Source organism: Strix uralensis, chromosome Z, assembly GCF_047716275.1.
Source record: "Strix uralensis isolate ZFMK-TIS-50842 chromosome Z, bStrUra1, whole genome shotgun sequence".
Classification (NCBI taxonomy): domain Eukaryota; kingdom Metazoa; phylum Chordata; class Aves; order Strigiformes; family Strigidae; genus Strix; species Strix uralensis.
The window spans coordinates 70,229,378-70,251,083 of NC_134012.1; the positions used below are offsets into that span (position 1 = coordinate 70,229,378).

At 37.2% G+C, this 21,706-nt stretch overlaps 1 protein-coding gene across 1 annotated transcript in view; it reads left to right on the forward strand.

The window, feature by feature from the left end:
- The window catches only part of ADAMTS19 (ADAM metallopeptidase with thrombospondin type 1 motif 19), a 152,601-nt gene that overhangs the window by 18,660 nt on the left and 112,235 nt on the right, over positions 1–21,706 (forward strand). The window contains exons 3-5 of the mRNA XM_074855368.1: positions 13,464–13,629; positions 19,853–20,025; positions 20,930–21,013. Of these exons, the coding sequence (XP_074711469.1) occupies positions 13,464–13,629; positions 19,853–20,025; positions 20,930–21,013 (423 nt within the window). The remainder of the gene's footprint in view (positions 1–13,463; positions 13,630–19,852; positions 20,026–20,929; positions 21,014–21,706) is intronic.

The window sequence follows — 21,706 nt, forward strand, 5'->3', positions numbered from 1 at the left end:
CTTCTAGTGTGACTTAATACTTCTATACTACATTTATAGATTTGCTTTATAGGCTGATGATTTAGCTGGCAGTGGCAGGAGGAACATATTTGCTTATCACAGGATCATTATGAGACATCAGGCATGATGTGGATGTGAAAGTTGCATCTAACTGGTGAAGGACATTTAGTGGGGATACAGAAACTTTATTCTCATTTCACAAAGTTGCAGTGAAATGATAGCTGAAATACGGCTTGCGGTCTGTTTGCTGAAGTTCAGAGAGAAGAATTCAGTTGTGGCTACAAGGATAATTGCAGTAGTAAAGCCTATTTCATCAAGTAACAGTCAAAGACTGATGTGTTTATCATCACACAGCAGAAACAGTGATTCGATATGATTACCTTTTATAAAAACACTGGAGTGAATATCAAGGAGCCTGGAAAGCTGGCCAAGGAGGAAAACATTGTAGACCCAGGATCAGGTGGATCTAAAATAATGACCATGAAGAAATTAAGGTTAGAAAGTGGGAAATATTTCCAACTTTTAGAAGAGAAAAATCTGAAACAAATTTCAAATAAGAATAGTAAAATAATAGAGCAGCAGTTCTATCAAAACTACTTTAATGAACAGTAACAGCAAAGAAATACATTTAAAAAATCTAGGCTGATAAAGCATCTGTGTTACAAGGATAAGTGTAAGAAAGCCTCTATTTTATGAAGTCTTGAATGCATAGAGGGCTGGACTTGATCTGTGGATTGAACACATCTAAAATACAAGGGAAATTTGCATTCTCTGTTCTAGACTCTTTCTTATCCTTTATTAATTTTTCAATACTATAGGACTTAAGCAATGAGAATTAAGGTAGTATAATGAGAATAATGAAATAATGCATGCTGCACATGACAAAGAGGAAATTGGATTTGATTTAGCAAGTTCAGTTTAGCTGGGTCTGTTTTTAATATTCAAGTGAAATTTATAAGCCAACCTACAATTTCATGAGTGATGTATAATTCTTTGTTTGATTTCCTGGCTAGAGTAAAAAGATTAAATGTCTTTTTATTACTTTGAGACAGTAATAAAAAAACCTGAAAATTCATTGTGCTAGATAAGTCACTAGAGGAATCAGCCAATTGTTCTCTTGGCTTCTTTCAAGGCAATGTAATTTGTTCAGAAAAACATGCATGACCTGTGTTAATACCAAGTCCTTCAATCAGCGCTGGAGAAGTCCAGATTATTCACTTGATAGCAAGTGGTCTTTTCCTGCTGGGTTTTCCTCTCTTTCACAGAATACACTGTTTTTTCATGTATTGGGGTGTGTTGTCCTTTATCACAGGTGCTTCTTAACTTTCATGTATTTTTGATCCTTTAAGACACAGCTTAATCAACCAGAACCTGGGCAAGAGCTTCTTGGGTGGGGGAAAGGGGATTCAAACACATATTTTCAGCATCTGACAATTGGTTTATCAGTTCTGCTGAATTCTTCTGGAGATCAAAGGGCAAGTATAGGGTAGTTGAAAATGCACTGACTTTTCTGGAAACTGGCACAAGATGAAGAAGTGGACTCCATGAGTGATGTATCATCAGTATTGTTGCAAGAGTCTATAGCCAGCTGGTATTTCTGAGAAGAACAGAGAGTAGTTGGCATATGAAGAGGTGGTCACTTGAACCTGATGACCAGTCTGTTACATTGCACGGAAGGCTATGGCACTTGGAGGGACTTGTGTCAGGTTCATGAGTTTCACTGCTGATGGCAGTGACTAAACACCATTTTAAAACACCACCATGAATTTAGGAAATACATTTTGTGCTTTTGTTTAAAAAAGGCACTTAAAAGAAATGAGCGAAATTAGAATTGATACATTTTGTGTATTTTATTTGCAATTTCATTTTGTGTGTAGTGAATGACTGTTTACTAGTGAGTAGCACAGTGAGTGCTGCTGGGTAATAACATAATTATTTTCCTGCATCTGTGTGGATTTTTCAGAGAGTGAGGAGTATGTATTTCTGTGAATAGTCACTGTAAAACACTATAAAATGACAAGAGAAGCAAGGATAATAACTACTTCAGTATTTTAATGTTATTCAAAAATTACAGATTTTTAAACAGTGCCTCCTTAAGATGGTGATCATGATAGGTGGAGATACTGTGCTGAAAACTAGGGCATTTGTACTTAGTCTGAAATTTGTGTTAGTCTTTCCCAAAATAGGTGTTTGTACCTCTGTGTTCACCTTGTGAATTGTGTGCCAATTCATAACACACCCTTTTAGATAGTATCTTGATTAAAAAGAATCTTAACCATACATCATGGAGGCTAAAGTCCATTTGATATGAAGTCCTGAAATGCAAATATGATATCATAATTACACATTTATTATGACAATCATGTATCATGGGGAGTATTTCAACTTTTCATCTTTGACATGGATTATTGTAGATCTGGAAGACTCCATGAGACAGAAAAAGCAAGAGATGAGAACTTTTATGGTAAACTCAAACCATGGGACCTATGATAAAAGTGACAATGCTGAAACAAAGAACAGATATGCAACATGAATAAGGAGATTATAATGTTGTAGTGATACAGATGGGTTTTTGACATAGACCCTTGTTGATATATGTGCCTTTATAGCTTTTTCCTTCCTTTCTTTAAAGCTGGAATTAATTGAAACACTTTAAAGCTTATTGTTACTAATGAGAAGTTTACCTGTAAGCATTGAAAAGCTTTTTTTAAATGCTTGAAAAAACAGTTTGAACTATCTACACTTATGTTAGTTTTATAATATCTGTTTTTGTTGTTTATCACAACAAAATGTGTCCTCTACCTTCAAAGACATTGTATTGCGGCTGTGTAGACAGATTACAGCTTGAGGATTAATTATCTCAGATGGGACATGAGAATTTCCAAAAGTGCCCTACAAAAATTCTGACTTCTGAGTCTTTATGTTGGAGGTGTGATTACTGATCATTATAAGCTGTGGACTTCATAGCCTAATAATACAAATTATGCTGAAGTATTTTTGTCTAACTTCCAATAAAATCTAAGTCCATCACAAAGAATACATTAAACAGAACTGAAATATTTCTGCAGATGCCTTTTGCATAAATTAAAAATACATCCCAAATATTAAAAGCTAGCCATGTAACTTAGGGTATTTATACTTTGTAAATGTCCAACGTGTAAATAAGTCTGTGTAGAATTTTTTATGTCTTATGTGTTAGAAGTGCAGTCTGCAGTTTAGAGATATACATTCTAATCTTAGAGGTTTGCCTTCTAATCTCAGATTTTTATCTAGAGAAAAGAAATGTGAGCTTCTCATTCAGCAGATTGTCACTATTTGGGACCATTTTGGTGAATAGATTTTTGCAGAGCTGTGGTATTCTTGCAGAGAATATATCCTGTCACCAACTTCCCAGTTGAAACTGAAATACCTTTTCTTAGCTTAGCTGTATTTCAGCAAAATGCCATTGGAAGAACCCAAGTCTTTCAACAAGGTACGTTACCCATCACTGAGAACTGAATAACTAAAATTCAGAATCTGAAACTATCATGGGAAGCTTGTAGACAGTGAGTTTGGAGCATCGCTATGAAACAATGTGTTGCTGGTGAGATAATCTTATCATCGAGTAAATTTGCCGCTTCTCCACTGCTCTTCAGTAAAAGAAAGGTATAGCAACTGAAAGGTATAGGACCCTGTACAGACCAGATGACGGGTTTTCTTTTTAGGTCTGGCAGGAAGAGCTTTCTCCACAATGAGATGCATTTTGTTTTTACTCAAAAAACTATTCTACCTAAGTAAAGTTTTTTTAAAACTTTAATGTAGCATTCATGCTGCAGAGCTAAAAAAATAGAATGTCAGTCTGAGCAAAAGTTAATGTTGCTGTTGGAACTTTATTTTGGCAGTGCTGCAATATTTACTATCCTGTTTGGGTTTTTTTAAAGTTATGACTTAACTGCACATATAATAAAATATACATGGTTTCTAATGGAGCTGATTTAACTTTGAGCTGGAACTTTTAATTTATAAGCATAATTCAGAAAGAATAGGGAAAAGCTGAAGTAGGATTAATAGATTTCCAAGGCACTTTTGCAAAAAAAGAAAAGGGGTTGAGGAATTAATTCTATACATATCTTGTTGCAATGGTATGTCTTAAAATGGTATTATTGAATGCTCCCTGATAATCTTCAGAGTGTACAGCTATACTGAATTGATTTTAAAATCAAGTGACACTTCATGTATTTCCAGTTGGGTTTGATAAACATGAAATGTTTTATTTATGTGACCATTAATAAATATTCTTAAAGTATTAAAAAAAAGTTACAGATGTGGCTCCTAAGTTGCTAACATGTCACCATTTTAGAGAGTGTCTGACAAAATTACAGATTATATAATTTACGTCCTCCAGACTAAAATGTACCTTGAATATCTGTTGTCTTATAACAGCAGTTGAAGCATTAGGAAATTCTACCTTGCACAGAGGCAAGATGCCAACAAGTAGCTGAATGGCAGTAGCTTATGTAAAGAAATTATTTCTTGTGCTTCACATCACCTGAAAGAAATATGGGCAGTCTGGCTGAGCAAAAGAGGAGATGCACGCTTTGGCAGTGGAGGCATGCAAGAGGTAGTATTGCTGGTAAGAGTGTAGGAGATTTTAGAGGTGGAGGTTTTGAGTAAGTCTGGTTGTGGTGCACATTGATAAGAAAGGCATTTGTGGAGTGGAGTGGAAGAACCAAGATGTACAAAGGGGCTTCAGACTGGAAGATATAAGTTAATGTTCAGTTTAATGGGAAAAATGTAGCTGTATCAAAGCAGCCTTTCTTGAGGTCCTAGTGAATGTAGTGCATGGATGTAGTTTACCTTGACTTTAGCAAGGCCTTTGACACCGTTTCCCACAACATTCTCCTGGCGAAACTGGCTGCTCCGGGCTTAGATGATCACACGCTTTGCTGGGTAAAAAACTGTCTGGATGGCCGGGCCCAAAGAGTTGTGAACGGAGTTAAATCCAGTTGGAGGCCGGTCACAAGTGGTGTCCCCCAGGGCTGGGTTTTGGGGCCACTCTTGTTTAACATCTTTCTTGATGATCTAGATAAGGGGATCGAGTGCACCCTCAGTAAGTTTGCAGATGACACCAAGCTGGGTGGGAGTGTTGATCTGCTCGAGGGTAGGCAGGCTCTGCAGAGAGATCTGGACAGGCTGGAGCGATGGGCTCAGGCCAACTGGAGGAGTTTCAATAAGGCCAAATGCCGGGTGCTGCACTTGGGCCACAACAACCCCCAGCAGCGCTACAGGCTTGGGGAGGAGTGGCTGGAGAGCTGCCAGTCAGAGAGGGACCTGGGGGTGTTGATTGACAGCCAGCTAAACATGAGCCAGCAGTGTGCCCAGGTGGCCAAGAAGGCCAATAGTCTCCTTGTTTGCATCAGGAATAGCGTGGCCAGCAGGGACAGGGAAGTGATCTTGGCCCTGTACTCGGCACTGGTGAGACCGCACCTCAATTCCTGGGTTCAGTTTTGGGCCCCTCACTACAAAAAGGACATTGAATTACTCGAGCGTGTCCAGAGAAGGGCAACGAAGCTGGTGCAGGGTCTGGAGCACAGGTCGTACGAGGAGTGGCTGAGGGAACTGGGGTTGTTTAGTGTGGAGAAGAGGAGGCTGAGGGGAGACCTCATCGCCCTCTACAGCTGTCTGAAAGGAGGGTCGACATAGAGCTGAGAGATACGGTGTAGATGGGAACTGGCAGTGTTAGGTTAATGGTTGGACTAGATGATCTTCAAGGTCCTTTCCAACCTAGTTGATTCTGTGATTCTGTGAATGTCTGCAAACTTGAATGAAAATCAATAGGTATTTCACAATCCTATCAGTTTCACAGTTCTGACCATATGTCATGTTGCCTCAATTGCCTTGTTTCCAAGTTACGTTAAATTTATCACAGGTCTCAAGTGATATTTAGGAGGCTGTCAACCTTTTACGGATTGGGAGATTACTAGCAAATATTTGACAACATTGAATCATTTCCAAAGCTACGAATTTGTTGGCTTCTTTGAGTTCTGGTCTGCTGAAGGACAGTGCTGGACTTAACCAACAATGTCTTTAAGCACTCGCAGTGCAGGGATCACCAGAACAGTGTTTGTGTGTCACTCATTATAAAGTGGAAAAAAATGATTCTTTTTAAAATAAATGTCAAAGAAAGTGGAGTCTGTAAGTCATGGAAAGTTAAATAATCCCCTGTCCACCCTTCAATACATTAGGATCTTAATAGATCCTTTTCCATATTTTTCTTATCATGGTTTTTATTAATGGTCTTGTTATGTTTTTGAGATCTCATTCACTGTGGAAAAAGAAAGCTAACTAGTTTACTTCTGTATCTTGTCATTCTTTTTCATACTCTAGAGCTTGAATCCTTCCTGCATGACCAATAACTCTTTAATAGTGATTTTTGACTTGTAATCTTATAAATGAGCAAATGAGAGCAGGAGGAATTGTTTTGTTTATTTCCACTGCAGTTAAAGTTTATGCATACTGTAAAGCTACTGGTACCAGTTTGCTACTGGAGTTTGCTGTAGGCTGTGAGCATACAAACTACGTGTTTGCTCTGTTCTTATGGTCTTTCTGGTCATCAGTTATGCACTGTCAGAGACAGGATAGTGCAGAGGGTGGACCTTTGTTCTGACACAGTCCAACTGTTTATATGTACTTAACATAGATGTGATTGTGTTCTTAGTATTGTCAATTGTATCAGTGGTGCAGGTGATCGGCCAGCCTGACAAAACAGGGTGAGGATAACTTTGCTTGATGTGAAATTTCCTTGAGGGACAGGATGTCAAGATTTGAGAAGGGGAGATTTTGAAAAAATGATGTGATTTACATATTTTTATTGAAAGATTTCCCTGTAAAAATCTCTTGAGAAATGAAAATGTTTTGAATGTGGGGTCCAAAGAATAAAGACTCAAATGCTAAAATCCATTTTAGGTACTTACATTCAGTAAAGCTAATATCTGAAATAACTGGTAAAATCTTGCAATAGATCACAAACTAGTGTTACAAAATAATTTATTGCACACACAGCCTTATTAAAATATTTTTATTGTGGTGGTAGTCAGTGATTTTTTGTGGTCACTCCTTAACTAGGCTGTACTTTCTTTAGATGTAATCCTGCACTGTGAAGATAGTTTGAGAATCATGGCAAATATTAGAATATTGGCAATTTAAGCAGCAGTTGTACCAAATACAGCATTAATTTCTAGTAATGTGTTTATAGAGGGAGACTTAAGTCTAAAAAAGGAAATATTTTCTTTCTGGCTGGGAAACATCAAATTTGGAATCTGGAGGAAATGCCAAACATCTTAGGGTTTGGCTGGCAGTGAATGAATTGTCAAATGGAAGTTCGAAGGGTAACAACCACATGGGCAGACATGATGTCTATAGTTTTTTTATCCATTGATCTCCTTTACTTCATTTTCTTTTCAACAAATCAGATTCCTTTGGATTTGTGTCCTTTCTGTGATCAGCTTACACTTCACTCTCCACTGTCAGCTTGAGAAATTCTTGCTCAGTTGAGTAAGGATATGTGAATAACAACACCTGTTGAAATGTGTCAGAATATAAAAACCCATCTCAGTTTTGCATGCTTCACTATTCTACTTCCTTTGTATCTAACAAAAATGACATTATTTTGTACGTGCAACATCAGCTTGTTTTGATAAAAGTACTCATCATGTTAAACATCATGAGAGCAGCATCCTATAGAGAATGATTTTTGTAAAGATTCAGGGTAGTATTTATCTTAAACCAGACTGGAAGCAGAGGAGTTTGGAAGAGTTTAAGAGTCATGGAAAAATTCTACAGATCTTAAATTGGGGACCAGTAGCTGAATGCATGCTTTTAACTCGGTAATCTCTGCGTAACAGTCTTAATGTTTTTCTGGGGCTATAAGGTATGGCATTGTGCATATACGTGTACTTCATTAGGGCACACTCCTACCATTAAAAAAAAAAAATACCGGAAGGGATTGGATTGAATGCTATGTTGGCAACTGAAGGCCTGTCAACAGAGACAATACTGACTTTCTCCCTGCCGTGACTTCTCCTAACTGTGCAGCAGAGTGGAGTGAGCAGGTAGATAGAGAAGGACTCTAGAAGTACCATGTGTATGCTGTGCAAAGCCCGGAAATGCAGTTAACTGAAGACAGAAGTTGCTGGCATTTATGAATTGTTTCTTCAGCCTTCAGCAATGAAGGTACTTAAAGATGGAAAGCTGTAGTGTGTTTGAATAACAAGAACATGTGAAGTTCTTACCCTGTTATTTACACAGTTTGAAAAGTTGTTTGAGCTTGCTTTATTGTAGATATTACTATAATATTACTATTGCATTAGTAAGAGCTGGAGGCTTTTATTTTGGTTGTGTTTTAGCTGAAGTCAGGTCCTGATAGCATTGTTAGAATCATGATACTAAATTTAATTTGGACTTTTAAAATTGTGGAGGAAAACCTTCTTCAGAGTAGAATACTGATATGCAAATGAAAGATATTATCCTCTTTAGTCAAGAATAAATCTTCAGTTCTGGGACATTTTACAAATAATACAAAGTCTAAGATTACCAGAATGTGATTCAAAACTAGTAAGTATTGAACTAGTAAACAAGAATTGTCTCTTGCACTCTACATTGAAGAAAAACTTTCCTTTTTATACTGCAGATGACATTAATACTTTGGTGCTGATGGTTGTAATATGCTTATTAAAAAAATATATGTACATTTTCTACATTTGATAGGTATGCATTTTTCCTATGACAGTATTGCTACTTGCCTTGGGCAGTATGGTGGGAGCATGAAGAAGTACAGTTTCATACAGTCTGTCCTTGCACACTGTGTGCATCTGCTTCACAAGACAGCAGAGAGTAGACTGCAGGCAAAATTTTTATCTGGGTCATGACATTGTAGTGCTATGTCCATTTATTACTGAAATCTACTTTAAGATGACTGTTGAATGGATGAAGAGACAAAAGAGTAGTGAGAAAAGAGGGAAGGTGTAACACAGTGAGAGTTTACTTCAGGTGAGAATTAGGAAATCTTGAAGCTACTGCTCGGTTAGGGGAACTCACCGTTATTAGGTACACCTGTGTCCATGCAAGCAGGCAGCTGGTAGTAATAAGTAATAACGTGCAAGAGGGGGACGGGTACCTAACTCTGTATGGATGGCCTCTGTGGGATGATACCAGGGCCTACCCTGTGCTGGCCACAGCCGGTTCCCAGTGGGCTCCAGCAGACCTCCTGCAGGTCACAGTTGAGTCCCTCAGCTAAGATGGCAATGCCCCTGGGAAAAGAAAAAGGTGAAACACTGCCCAGCAGTGTGAGGAGAGAAACATCCCTGCAGACACCAAGGGTAGAAGAGGAGGAGGGTGATGATGATGACAGTGACCTCAGGCCAGAGCATGTGGGCATGCCCTGAAGATGCTGTAGACTCTGGAGAGCCCACGCCTGAGAAGGGTCATCCTGAAAGAATGCTGCCTGTGGAGAGGGAGGAAGGGTAAAGTATGAGGATGAGGGAGCAGCAGAGAGGAGCTGTTAATGTGCTTACGGTACTGCTGTTCCCCACGCACCCTATGCCACTTGGGGTACAGGGGAAGGTGGTGTTTTCATTTGTCTTTGTTTCTCACTGTTCAAATCTGTTTTAATTGGTAATAAATTGAATTAATTTTCTGCAAGCCAAGTTTTATTTGTCCATGATGGTAATAGCAAAGTGATCTCCCTGTCCTTATCTCGACCTGTGAGTTGTTTTTTTTTTAATCTCATTTCTTCCCCTGTCCTGTTGGGAAGGGGAAGTAGGAAAGCAGCTGGGTGGGCGTTTGGCAGCTGACCAAGGTCAACCCACCACAGTGCTGAATTGTTTAATGAATGAAATATTTTGCTTTGCCACCTCAAGCTGCAGGATTAGAAACTGCTACTATGTAAGTGACTGATGATAAATTGTAGACCACTGAGAGTCACCCTTTGGAGCTGGCAAACTGTTTAAAAAAGTTAAAAAGCCTTAATGTTCTGACATCTGTCACTCTGAATTGGTATGCAAGGAAGAGTATACAAGAGTTTAAAGAAATCTTTGCCAATCTTGACGTATCCTGGCTTATACCCAGTATCTGGTAACTGTATGCATAGGTGGTCTTCACAAATTTACTTCACTTCTAGAAACTGCTGTTCTTCTAGGAAAGGACAACAAGAAATTGCTGTCCATTTAGGAAAGAAATGCTGGGCAGAAAAGATTAGTGTGAGTGTTCTAATATAGATGTTAGAAATACGATGGCATAGCAGTTTCTCTTATAATGTCTTTTATCAGATGCAATTGCCCAGAATATTCAGATATTTTTCATTCTTCATCTCTCGTCTATGGTATTTCCAATAGGATGTAAAAAAAACCCCCAGCTTTCATATTTTAGAAGCATTGTGATCTGCCTACTTTTTGTGATTATTGGTATATTTCAGATGTGAACTATGTTTATTTTAGATAAGACAAAATGTTAGTTTTCATTCAGGGCTAGTGTTTCCACATGGCTTTTTTCTGTTTGTTTCTTTTAAGAAAGTGAAAAGTCTTTGGTATGATGTGAATGTATGTTTGGAAAGCTTTCATTTATGAGGGCAAGTGTCCACTTTAAAATACATGTGGTGGATGTGAGTCCATTTCAGAGTGTCCATGCTTAGTCCCATGTAATGCTCTACATGCTCATTTGATTAAGCCTGCCCTGTACTTAGGGTCTCAATCTACTGCATAAAGTAAGTAAAATGCAGAGCAAGTACCCTGTTCATCCTTACTTAGGACGTCTGAGCAATTTTTTGCTAAATGAGATTGTCCTGGGCTTGAACTCTGCTGGGATATATGTGTGCTACAATTAAGTTTTGTTTTATTTCAGGTCAGAAACTTGAAAATGCAGGGATATATGAATGCAGGGTGAAGAATGGCATGTTATGTTACCTTTGCATGAGATAAGTCCACCATCCTGGTAGCCTTTTCAATTGCAGCTGTGAGCAGTGGTAGCTCTTCAGATGAAACTGGTGGAAGATAGATCAGTTTCTCAGAACTCACTGTTGTATCCTAGATGCATTTTTATTTTTTTTGTTACATATTTTTAATCTTTGTTTTACTGTGTATTTTCATGACATGGAGGTTTTGCCATTTGAACTGTCTGAAGCTTCTATTTGGCCCTGTCATATCTGAAAACATGTTGAAACTGTGGTGCTTTAATGCATGGCTTTGATTCTCTGCTTTCTGTGTTTAGTTTTATGGTAGAAGATCTTCTTAACTCCATTTCTAATGATTAAGAAAAAATAAGGGCACGATTGGCAAAGATATGGCTTCATCTTCCCTTCTCTGTGAAATTGTCCAAGAGATAGAGAAATAGTCATGTTTTTTTCAAAGGCAGTCAAAATGATCACAAAGATTATTTGGTTATCCAGATCTGTCTCAAAATTACCCATTTGAATATATATAACTGAGGTTAATTTTTTTCAGTAAACTTTATATCAGTGTTCAGTTCTTCAACTTCTCTTTCGGGAGACTGGCCATAATTTTTGGATTTCTCTACCAATGGATTAACCTTCAGTTTATGCAAGGAGCTGAAGGAAAGCATAAAATGTTAGTGGTCCTAGCACAGCTTCTCAGTATGTCTAGCTGGCACAGCATCTTAAAACCTTGGTTTCATTTTGCAGCAAAAAGAATGAAGCCAGAAGAAATACGGCAAATATGCTATGATTGAGCCTTTGTTCAAGGTGGACTAAGGCCTTGTTTTTTGTAGGTGGACAGGGGAAACCTGCACCACCACCTGATGGGCTGCTATTCCTGTTCTATATCCAGAGTTTACCAGCATATTTCATAGGCTAAATAATGATTTTTTAGAAAATCTATGCCTGAGTGAAATTCAGCATTAGACATAAGAATCAAATGAAAAATAGTTTATGCATTTTACTAGTATTTGAGAACTATGCTTTTAAATAAAATTTCATTTAACATTATAGTTTATATTAGAAAAGTTAGTTGTTATGTAAAGGTAACATTATTCAGGATATATAGAAGTGGCATCTGGTAAGTGGAAGGAAAGTACCTAGCAATACATAAGTAGCTAATCTTCTAAATGTGTAACATTTAAAGATCATGATGAAGATAAACTGATCTAAAAAGTAAGGGCAAAAAGGAAACAGAACAGCCCAAGAAACCCAGCTACTCTTATGTTTCTGTACAATGTTAATGATGACCTTTGTCACTATTCTGCAGCTGGTGTTGCTGATTGAAAAATTAAATATATGCATTCACATTTATTTAATGTGATTGTGCAGAGAGATTGTGTTGGGTTTTTTTCTTTTTAAAGTAATGCCCACTTATGAAGGAAATTGTATTTTTGTACCACCTATAAAATTTAATTTTGTTTTCTTGATCGGATCAGACTTTCTTTTTGAGGATTTATCCATATGTCAGGCAGAATATCCAATGTGATAATAACATCTACATAATTCCAGAAGAAACAAAATTCTATTTCTCTCCATTCATACTACATGGAAACATGCAGAAGAGCTCTTTGCTTCTCTTAGCCATACGTGCCACATTGTTTTCTTTTTGTAGCAAAACTGTTTAATAGGTTTTTAACTTTAGAGAATGAGAAAGTTAACTGTCAGTCTTGGTGATGACATTTTCTAGGAGTTAAAAAAAACACAAAACCTTGCTGTCTGCAGATTTATTCTTGATAGGAACTTGTGTGTTGGCAGCTTAACAATTTGAGCTGAGTCAGGCTTGTATGGTATTTATATAAATATGTTTTATAGTATTTTTTTAAACTTTAGCCAAACTCTTATAATATTAGATATGCATCTGGTGTGTTAGCTTTTTATGTATGTTTGTATGTATAAATACATTGCGGCAGAGGGGAAGCTAACCAACTAAATGACTGTATTAGAATGTTTTTCTGTTTTAGCTGCTAGCAACCAAGGAGGGATTGCTGCCTTTTTTAATACTTTTTTTTTTTTTTTAATTTGAAAAAGTGTAAAAAGAGCATCACAAGATTTCTTTCCCAGCTTCATAGTTGTTCAGGATGTATTCTTATGCCCTAAATTCCTGTTATTTCATTAAATATAGTTATCTAAAAATGTGACAATACACTGAGTAATAAAACTGATGTATAGACTTTTCTGTACATGCTGTACATATTTAAATGACCCCATGGGTCTCGCAAAGCAAACTTTTAACATTCCAGATCTTTTACTGTGCATCTGCTACTGGCATGTAGCCACCCACCCACACAGATTTAGTTGAAATAAATGAAATTTATTCTAGTTCATTTAAGTAGAAAGGCTTGTAAAATATAAAGGTAGTCACCTTACTGGTAAGGTTACTAAAACAAAGGGTTTTCTTAAATGGAATTTTGTGGGTTTTTTCCTTCTGCAGGACTGTGCAAAATTTCATACTTGCTTCAATTCTTATCTTATGTGTTCCTTTTGTTTTTCTTTGCAGATGGGGTTTATACAGATGAATGAGGACTTCATATTTATTGAGCCAGTCAATCGCACTTTGGCTGTGACAGGTCATGCACACAGGGTGTACAGACGAAAAAGGTCCATAGAGGAGAAAATTACTGAAAAGCCAGCTTCTCAGAATCAGTACTGTGGGGTTGTTACAGGTAATATACAAATCTTGCTGAAAAGATCTAATGTAGCAGATGTGTTTTTAAGATACATAGATAGTAGAACCAACCCCCCAAAAAAGCATATCTGATTATTCTTGTAGAAGTAATTTACAGTGGACTTTGAGGTTGCATGTTGAGGCTGACGCTTCACTTCCTGGAAGAGGGAACTGTCCATTGAGGAATAGATAGTGCTTCTTAATGTCCAATTATTTGAAAGTAGAAATCTTCAGGTCATTTTTTTTACTTAATAATTATAACCTATTTCTTGTCCCTTTCTGTCTTTGTAACAGATATACTATGTGAAGTTTGTGTACTTAATTTTCCATTAAAAAACATTAGCACAGTTCATCCCAGTTTTGGTTAGTAATAAGTCTTGAACTTCCAAATGGGTCTGACACTGAACTGAAATTATTTTTATAACAGTGTTCTTCTATGATTGAAACTTAGAAAAAGTGTATGAAACAATCCTAATGCATATTCCTCAATGGTGGGTAGATGAAGTTGTTGAAGTAAAGGGTTTCAACAAAAATTTGGCACATAGTGATGACTTAAATGGAGTTTTAAGTTTTACATGGAGAGGGGAAAAATTACTTTTGTAAAAGATGATATTCTGTTGTTCCTGCTTCGTCGTCAGCTCTTCTTCAAAGGGTAGAGAACATCTCAGTCTTCTGACTTCAGCATGAGCTGAGGGAGTTTTTAATGTTGTTGTGAGAAGTTATTTTTTCACAGGAAATAAACCAGAATGAGTGCACATTTATAGGCATTTTTTCCATGTCTTCTAACCCAGTATAAGTGAGATACTGACAAAACAGAAATAAATAGCAGAGGTGCACTGACATGGCTAGGGAGCTGGGTTGTATGATATTTGGGGTGAGTCAGAAGTAACTGGGTTATTTCAAACAAGTAAAGAAAGGTAAAGGAAGGATGCAGCTGCAGTCTTCTAGTGCCTAACAGGCTGCAGAGAGAAGCTGATGCGAGACTTTCCTTAGAGGTATGCTACGACAGGATGAAAGACAACAGTTGTAACTTGAATTCAAGGAAATTTCTATTGGGCATAAGGAAGAAAAATCTCAGTAGAAATGCTTAGCACTGGAAAGGTGTTGCCTAGAGAAGCTGTGGAGTCCACATCCTCAGACATTTACAAAACATAGCTGGAAATGGCTCTAAGAGAGCTGATCTTCAACTCTTGCCCTGATTGGAGCAGGAGCTTAGCCTAGCTGACCTCCAGAGATCCCTTCCATCCTAAATGTTTCTGTGGCTGTGTGGTTCTTCCTGAACATTTATACTGATCTGTCTGTTTTATATGGTTACAGAATAAATGTCACAGGTTTCTTCTTCATTTTGGAGCTATTGTTTTTATAATTGGGCATCTATCCACAGGTTGAAATCAAAGATGAATTAACAAAGCAAAGCTCTTTTTGTAGTTACTGAGAGGGACTAAGTAAATGACATATAACTTCCTCCAGCAGGCTCTATATTTCTCTTCTAGCATTGCAAATGCTTATCTAAAAGTGAAATTTTTTGTATTAGCAAAAGTTGTTCACATAAAATAAAGCTGGTTATTCTTCCTTATTAATGATAAGTGAATTATAGAGCACACATGCCTGCATTTTTTTGGGGGTGAGAAAAAGAGAGAAAATGAAAAGTATGCATGATATGTGCACTGGGAAAGGGGAGAGGGACCTCTGATAAGTAACAAACCATGATGTGTATGATAATGAGTAAAGATGCAAACTGTTCTATAAGGACATTATTCTTCTGTTCATTACTGGTCATCCTTTCACTTTCTCTTATGCTCTAAAATGGGAAAGTCAGTTTATTCTGTTCAAATAATCTTATGCCCAAGGCTCTGACTTGGTGCAAATAGTCTGTCAACAGAGATTCAAGTATTTGCTTGAAATAAGTTTCATTCTCTGTACTACCAGGCTGAAATTTCAAAATCTGTGAATAACAAAAGCTGTGCATAACTGATTAGCATCTGCTGGCACAACCTTGTTGCCAGGGTGGTATAAATATCTGCAATGTCTAACTGATGCTGTTGTACTAGCAAGACCAGTCTCTCACTCTGCTGCTACAGGTTATTTTACTAAGCTTAGTAAAAGCTGTCTATGCTAGGAGCAATTTGCTGGTGTGATATGCAGTTAGCTAATATGACCAAAGAATTCATGATATGGGCACAGCCTTGAAGGTGGGTTGAAGCAACAAAAATAAGCCTTTACAGCAATATTTGAGAATTTAAAGTCAAACCATAAACTAGATAGATCAATGAAACAAAACAGATGAGTATATGGGGCTGTCTGATACTCTCAGGTTATGCACAGCTGCCTTTGGTAGGTAGGGTTGTAGCTCTGTGACACAGAGAAACTATTATCTCAGCAATATAGCAACTTCTCAGCAATATGGACCTATCTTACAACAGGATCTCTTGCTTCTACAGTACTCGTGTGTCAGAATAGGTGCTCTGGGACAGGTATTTATGATGCTGGCTTTGAGCCAAATTGATTTCAAGATCTGGCTACCTATCAAGTAAATGTGTATTGCCAGTGATGCATTGTAATTATTAGAAGGAATGAATGTCTGTGCTGGAGGTGTTGAAGGATCACTATTGGAAATAATAGCTTTTCATGCAGAACTAGAAGAGGCAATCAAAGAAGGTATTGTCTGTTGTCCTTTACTAGTGTGGGCTGGATTGAAAGATGCTACACAGCCAAAATTGTTTGGAGAGAACAAAGAACTTGTTTTCATGAATGGGGTGTGTTTTTCTTATTAATTAGGGGAGGGAGAGAATGGTGCCAACAGAAGCAGATGGTTTCTGGATTTGTGAGAGAGTGTGTGTGTGTGATTTATTTACACATGTGAGCCAGTTGCACATACATAGACCTCACACTCCACACCTTTCTTTAGCACAGGGCCCATGAAACCTTTCAAAGCAACCAGTTCACAAGTGTTTTACAGAGAAAATGTGAGAGAAGAAGGTGCTATTAGAGCAAAGGACCACATTGGAAAGCTGAACTGGTTTTTGTCTACCTAATCTGAAGCACTTGTTCCAGGCTGAAGTTGTTTGTACAGTGAACCTAACTCATCGTAAAGGCATGGGGCACTTTGGGGGACGGGGGGAAATTACCTGCTCAAATGGTCATTGCTTTTCACACAGACTAGTGAGTGAGAGCTCTTACCCAGGATACAGTAGGTCTAAATTTTGAATCCCTTCTGTATTTGGGAGACAGGAAGCCTCCTCTTTTACTTCTCAGTTCTGGTGATAAACAATATACTGTTCTGAGTTATGACCAAATGGTACTTCTCCTCTTAGAGTGATGCCATTTTGCAGGAAAAAGCCTGCTAGTTTCACTGGATCAAAAGCAGAAGTTTAACTCTGTGGGATGTAGACTGGGCAGTCAGCTGGGAGAGCTGTGTTGGTTCTTACCCTACAGCCTGTTTTCATGTGATAATCATGAAATAAAATCCATAAACAATCTTGGTCATAGGTCTAGATCTATGAGATTGCGCAAGATGGAGACTGGTGCTGCTTGAGGTATTGGTTTCCATTCCTTGGGTTGGAAACAAGTTGACACTCTGCATTAAGACATTTAAATCCCTATCCAAACTAAAGTGGAGGTACAGCTCATGGTTTCCTAAAATCCTGAATATTCCCTGCCTAGCCAGAATGCAATTTCCATATGGCTAGGGTACCCATTTTCTTTTCCCTGGAAAAATAAAGCCTGGGAAGTGATGGTGATTGCTCTGTACCAAAATTACTAATTCCATTTATTTAAAGGTCTTAAGGAATAGCTAAAATTTTCAAATAAATGAGATCTCATGTGATAAGGAATTCTGCCAGCAATTTGGAAAAGGTTGGCTGGCCAAGAACAGATTGTCCTTTTGTTTGTTAACCTGGCAGATATCTGAGGCAAATGATGGGCACTGCCCCCCTTGCAGCCAGCTTGTCTACAGAGCTGTGCAGACTACAGTCCTGGAAGACAGGTTCCAACATTTCATGGGACTGCAGTGACCTTAGTGTTTAGCACAATGCTGTATTTTATTGTGGGCTGCCTATTGTCAATTCTAAATAAAAATGCACTGCTAGCTAAAACTTTTAGAGAGGTGTGTTAGCAGACTTCTCTGAATGGCCGTGCTAATATTAAATTTTTCAACCACTAGCTGCTGTTTTTCACGAAGAAGTGAACAATGAATAAACTGTGTTGCTGGAAACTGCCCTGGTATCAATCACTGCTCCTAGGAGGAAGATGGATTGACCAGATGGTTTATGAGAGATCTTTTTTTAACTGAAATGATTTTGCTATTTAAACATAGATCTATAGCCTACTCTTGTAGCATTAGATGCTTGTATGGTAAGTCATAGTTCTATAGCTTGTAGGGTGTGGGTTTTTTGGCACAAATCCTGACACTGAAGTTTCATTAAAAATTATTCTCAAAAGAGTGATGAAAACACTCAATGTTTTATAAACCAGGCAGTGGATCCACAGTTAGCAAACACGAGTAAAGCTGGAGGCTAGCTGTATGTATAAGGCTAAGCAAATGTCTGCAGGATCAAAATAGGAGAGGTTAAAATTAATTTTAGATAGCTTATAAATTTATAAGTTGTTTCTAGTTCTAGGCAATCAAACACCAAATATTTATTTCTGGAGAATATATACTTTTTTCTTTAATTAAATTTGTATGCTTATCAGTGTTAGTAAATCTTACATTGTCACCAGTTGTGCAGGAATCAGTAAGCCCTTCTAAAATGTAGCAGGGTACACTAAATCACTCACATCTTTAACATATGACTACAGAAAAAGATAGACAACCTTTTTTTTAAGCATGGATACTTTATGCTTTCTACATTGAAAAGCACATATCTACATTATATTTAAATTAACCCTATATTAAACATTTATTTATATTAAATCAGGGATCCTTCTTTCACTGGTATCTTATATTTCAAAGTTATTTTGTGAGTTCAGTGACTTTTAAGGTGTATTTTTAGCACTTTCCTGAAGAGTGACTTACTTTTTGGAGAGTGTCATGTGTTATAAAATGAACTGCAGGAACTTTCCTATTAGAGATGGGGCTGATTAATTGCAAAATATTTCCTCAAAATTTCTGAATATTTGATTGTTTCCAGGACATGTGTTTATAATTGTCATCTCAAGCATCACTTTTGTTGTAAACAAAGAGCCTAATATTCCATTGTGGAAGCTGGAAAAAATGTCACTTGATTTCAGTGACTTCAATGAGATCAGTCCCAGAAGTTTTATGTCCTCTCAAGGGGATCTAACAGAATTTAGCTATTACAACACAGAGTTTTATTTTATATTTTGTTTTAAATTAAATAATTTTAAATATCATTGCTAACTGCTGTATGCATATCTGACCACCTTCTAGCTTGAACTGTTTCTGTGTAATTAGTTTTCCTTTTTTCATACGTACTGTAGTAGTAATGGGGATTTTGTCATGTTTTCAGAGTGGAAACTTAAAATTAACAGGAGCAGTAACCTCTAGTTTACCATAAATGTAACATGTTTTTGATTTGGAGCTTTTTGTAGGTCTAGAAGCATGTTTCCAGATTTGGTTTTGTTGTTTTACTTTAGCTACTTATAATGACAGCAGCACTGACTTTGAAGTTGTGTTAGTAAAACTTCACTTTTTTGTTTCCAACAAACCTCTATGATACATATCGTTCTCCATCATTCATCTGAAATATTATTTTGTCTTTTCAAATCATGAAATTGTCCCATGTATTTTCTTAATATTAAATTCTTGGAAAATCTGTATTTGTTGTCTTTTATGCTAAGATAGAGTTACATCAAGATGTTTTCTCTGTGATTTTGAAGATGGGCAGATGACAATTCTGCAATCTCAGTGAGACTATTTTTCTGTCAAACCTAACATGAATTTAGTTTTCTCCCACAAAGCGAACTAGGAGGCACATACTCTTTTATAAATATGTTAGGTGAAAGGATGCAAAGAATCTGACTGACTTTATATGAGCAGCTGGATAAGATTCTTGGTTTTTTTGGTGTGAGCTAACATTTAGGTCATATATGCCTTCAGTCTAAGCCTTAGCATTGGCAGTGCTAAATAAGCATGTATTAGAGTTCACAGATACTACATTCCACATAATCATAGTTATACCATAATCATAGGTTGCAAATATGAGAAGTACTGTAGGGGTAGTTTGAAGGATGAGTTTGTCAAGCAATGTTTTATGTTACAGATAAAAGGAAATCCAAGAATCAAAAAGTATCAGAAAGTGGAAGAGAAAAACGATACTCTTACAAGTTACCTCAGGAGTACAATATAGAAACTGTTGTGGTGGCAGATCCAGCTATGGTTTCGTATCATGGAACAGATGCTGCCAGAAGATTTATTCTAACCATCTTAAACATGGTAGGAAATTTAAAATTAATTTTGACGTTTTGTCAACAATGCAAGCACTGCGGGCTGATTTCGTTGCTCCTTTTAATTATTCTGACTGAGCACCTGTAAGGGACAGTCAGTGCATGACCTTGAGCAGTCTGTCAAGACTTACTCCATATGTTTTGCAGCATAAAACCATGGTGCTGCAGACTTGTCTGTACTGTCTGGTCTTATATCTTCAGGGAAGCCAGAAAATGAGAGCTGAACAAGATGATTTTTTTGGTTAGAAGCCCATGATGTTGTTGGGAAGGCTGGGCTATTGGATGATTTCTCATGATCTATGCATGTTACGGAAAGGTGACATTGTTGAGAAGGATTGTGTGATCATTAGTGGCTGAAAAAAACCAAAAGGTAATGCAGTCAGACAATTACATCCCATACCAGCTCTATCTGGAGCTGTAGTGCACTCATTTTGTGCATAAAGCAGTGAAAACTATCATCTGTAATGTAGGAAAGGAAAGATTGTTCTAAAGATGGAGCATAAGCTGGACATAAATAAAAAATTTATTCTGAATGATGGGAAGAATTATTGCCATAACCTGGCTCAGACCACTTGGGCCATGATCCTAGATTTAACTGAACAGAAGTTTTCATGTGATTAGTATTTACTGCATGTGTAAGTACTTTAAGAAGGAGGCTACAGTTTTTAAAGTGGTCATGGCCGTTGAGGAAAAAAGTGGTTTTTTTGTGCTCCCAGAATGTGTACTGACTTAAGCTCAGAAGATCAACACAATACATTAGCTTAATGTTCTGGTCAAATTATGGAAAATTAAAGCAGTCACAGTAGAATATGAGAAATTTTTGAGGTTCTGTTTAGTCTACACTGTGTTGTGTACAATACAAGCACGTATTTTTATTACTCTTTTTATTTTAGGTTTTTAACCTTTTCCAGCACAAGAGCCTTGGACTACAAGTAAATCTTCGGGTGACTAAGCTAGTTCTCCTTCATGAGACTCCAGTAAGTATATATTATCTTTGTCTTAGCCTGTAGAAGGTAATGCTGTTTAGCTTGTTGCTCCATGAAAGCTTGTAATATTCACAGAGTTTAATGGCTGACAAATTTCCTCGGTTAGCTTTTGTGTGTCAGTTACACTGCTGGGCAGCACCAGTAAAGATTAACCTTCTCCTAATTTTTGTGCTGCACATATTGAGATCTTTCTGTGCTTGCATTTGGAAGTCAATCAAACAAAGTTGCTGTGTGGAAATCAGCTAGTTCTTAAAAAATCTGCTTGTGCTCTGCTTTTTGTGCATTCATATAGCTCAGTACAAAAATCATCTCCCTTAAACCCAGTGGACAGTAGGAGAACTGGTGTTTGTCAGCCAATACCTAGAAGAACAAAAGGTGCCATGATATAGCACTATTCTTTCATTGCACTTTTCAGATATCATCTCAAATCCCGTTCTTTCTTTTTGAAGAAAGATGAGTCACCTGATATCTTGATTGAGACTTTCTATTAGTCTATGGTTTGTATCACATTTCAGGACAATGTCAACTTGATTTCTTGTTTTTTATACAAAATATTATGGAAATCCTTTCATACTTTAGTTACATCATTAAAAAAAGGGGTTTCCTTATCCATGTTTCTAATTTTAACATAGTATATTTTTCCAGTGAACAAGAAAGTATTTCTTACTTCAGTGTCCTCTCCTC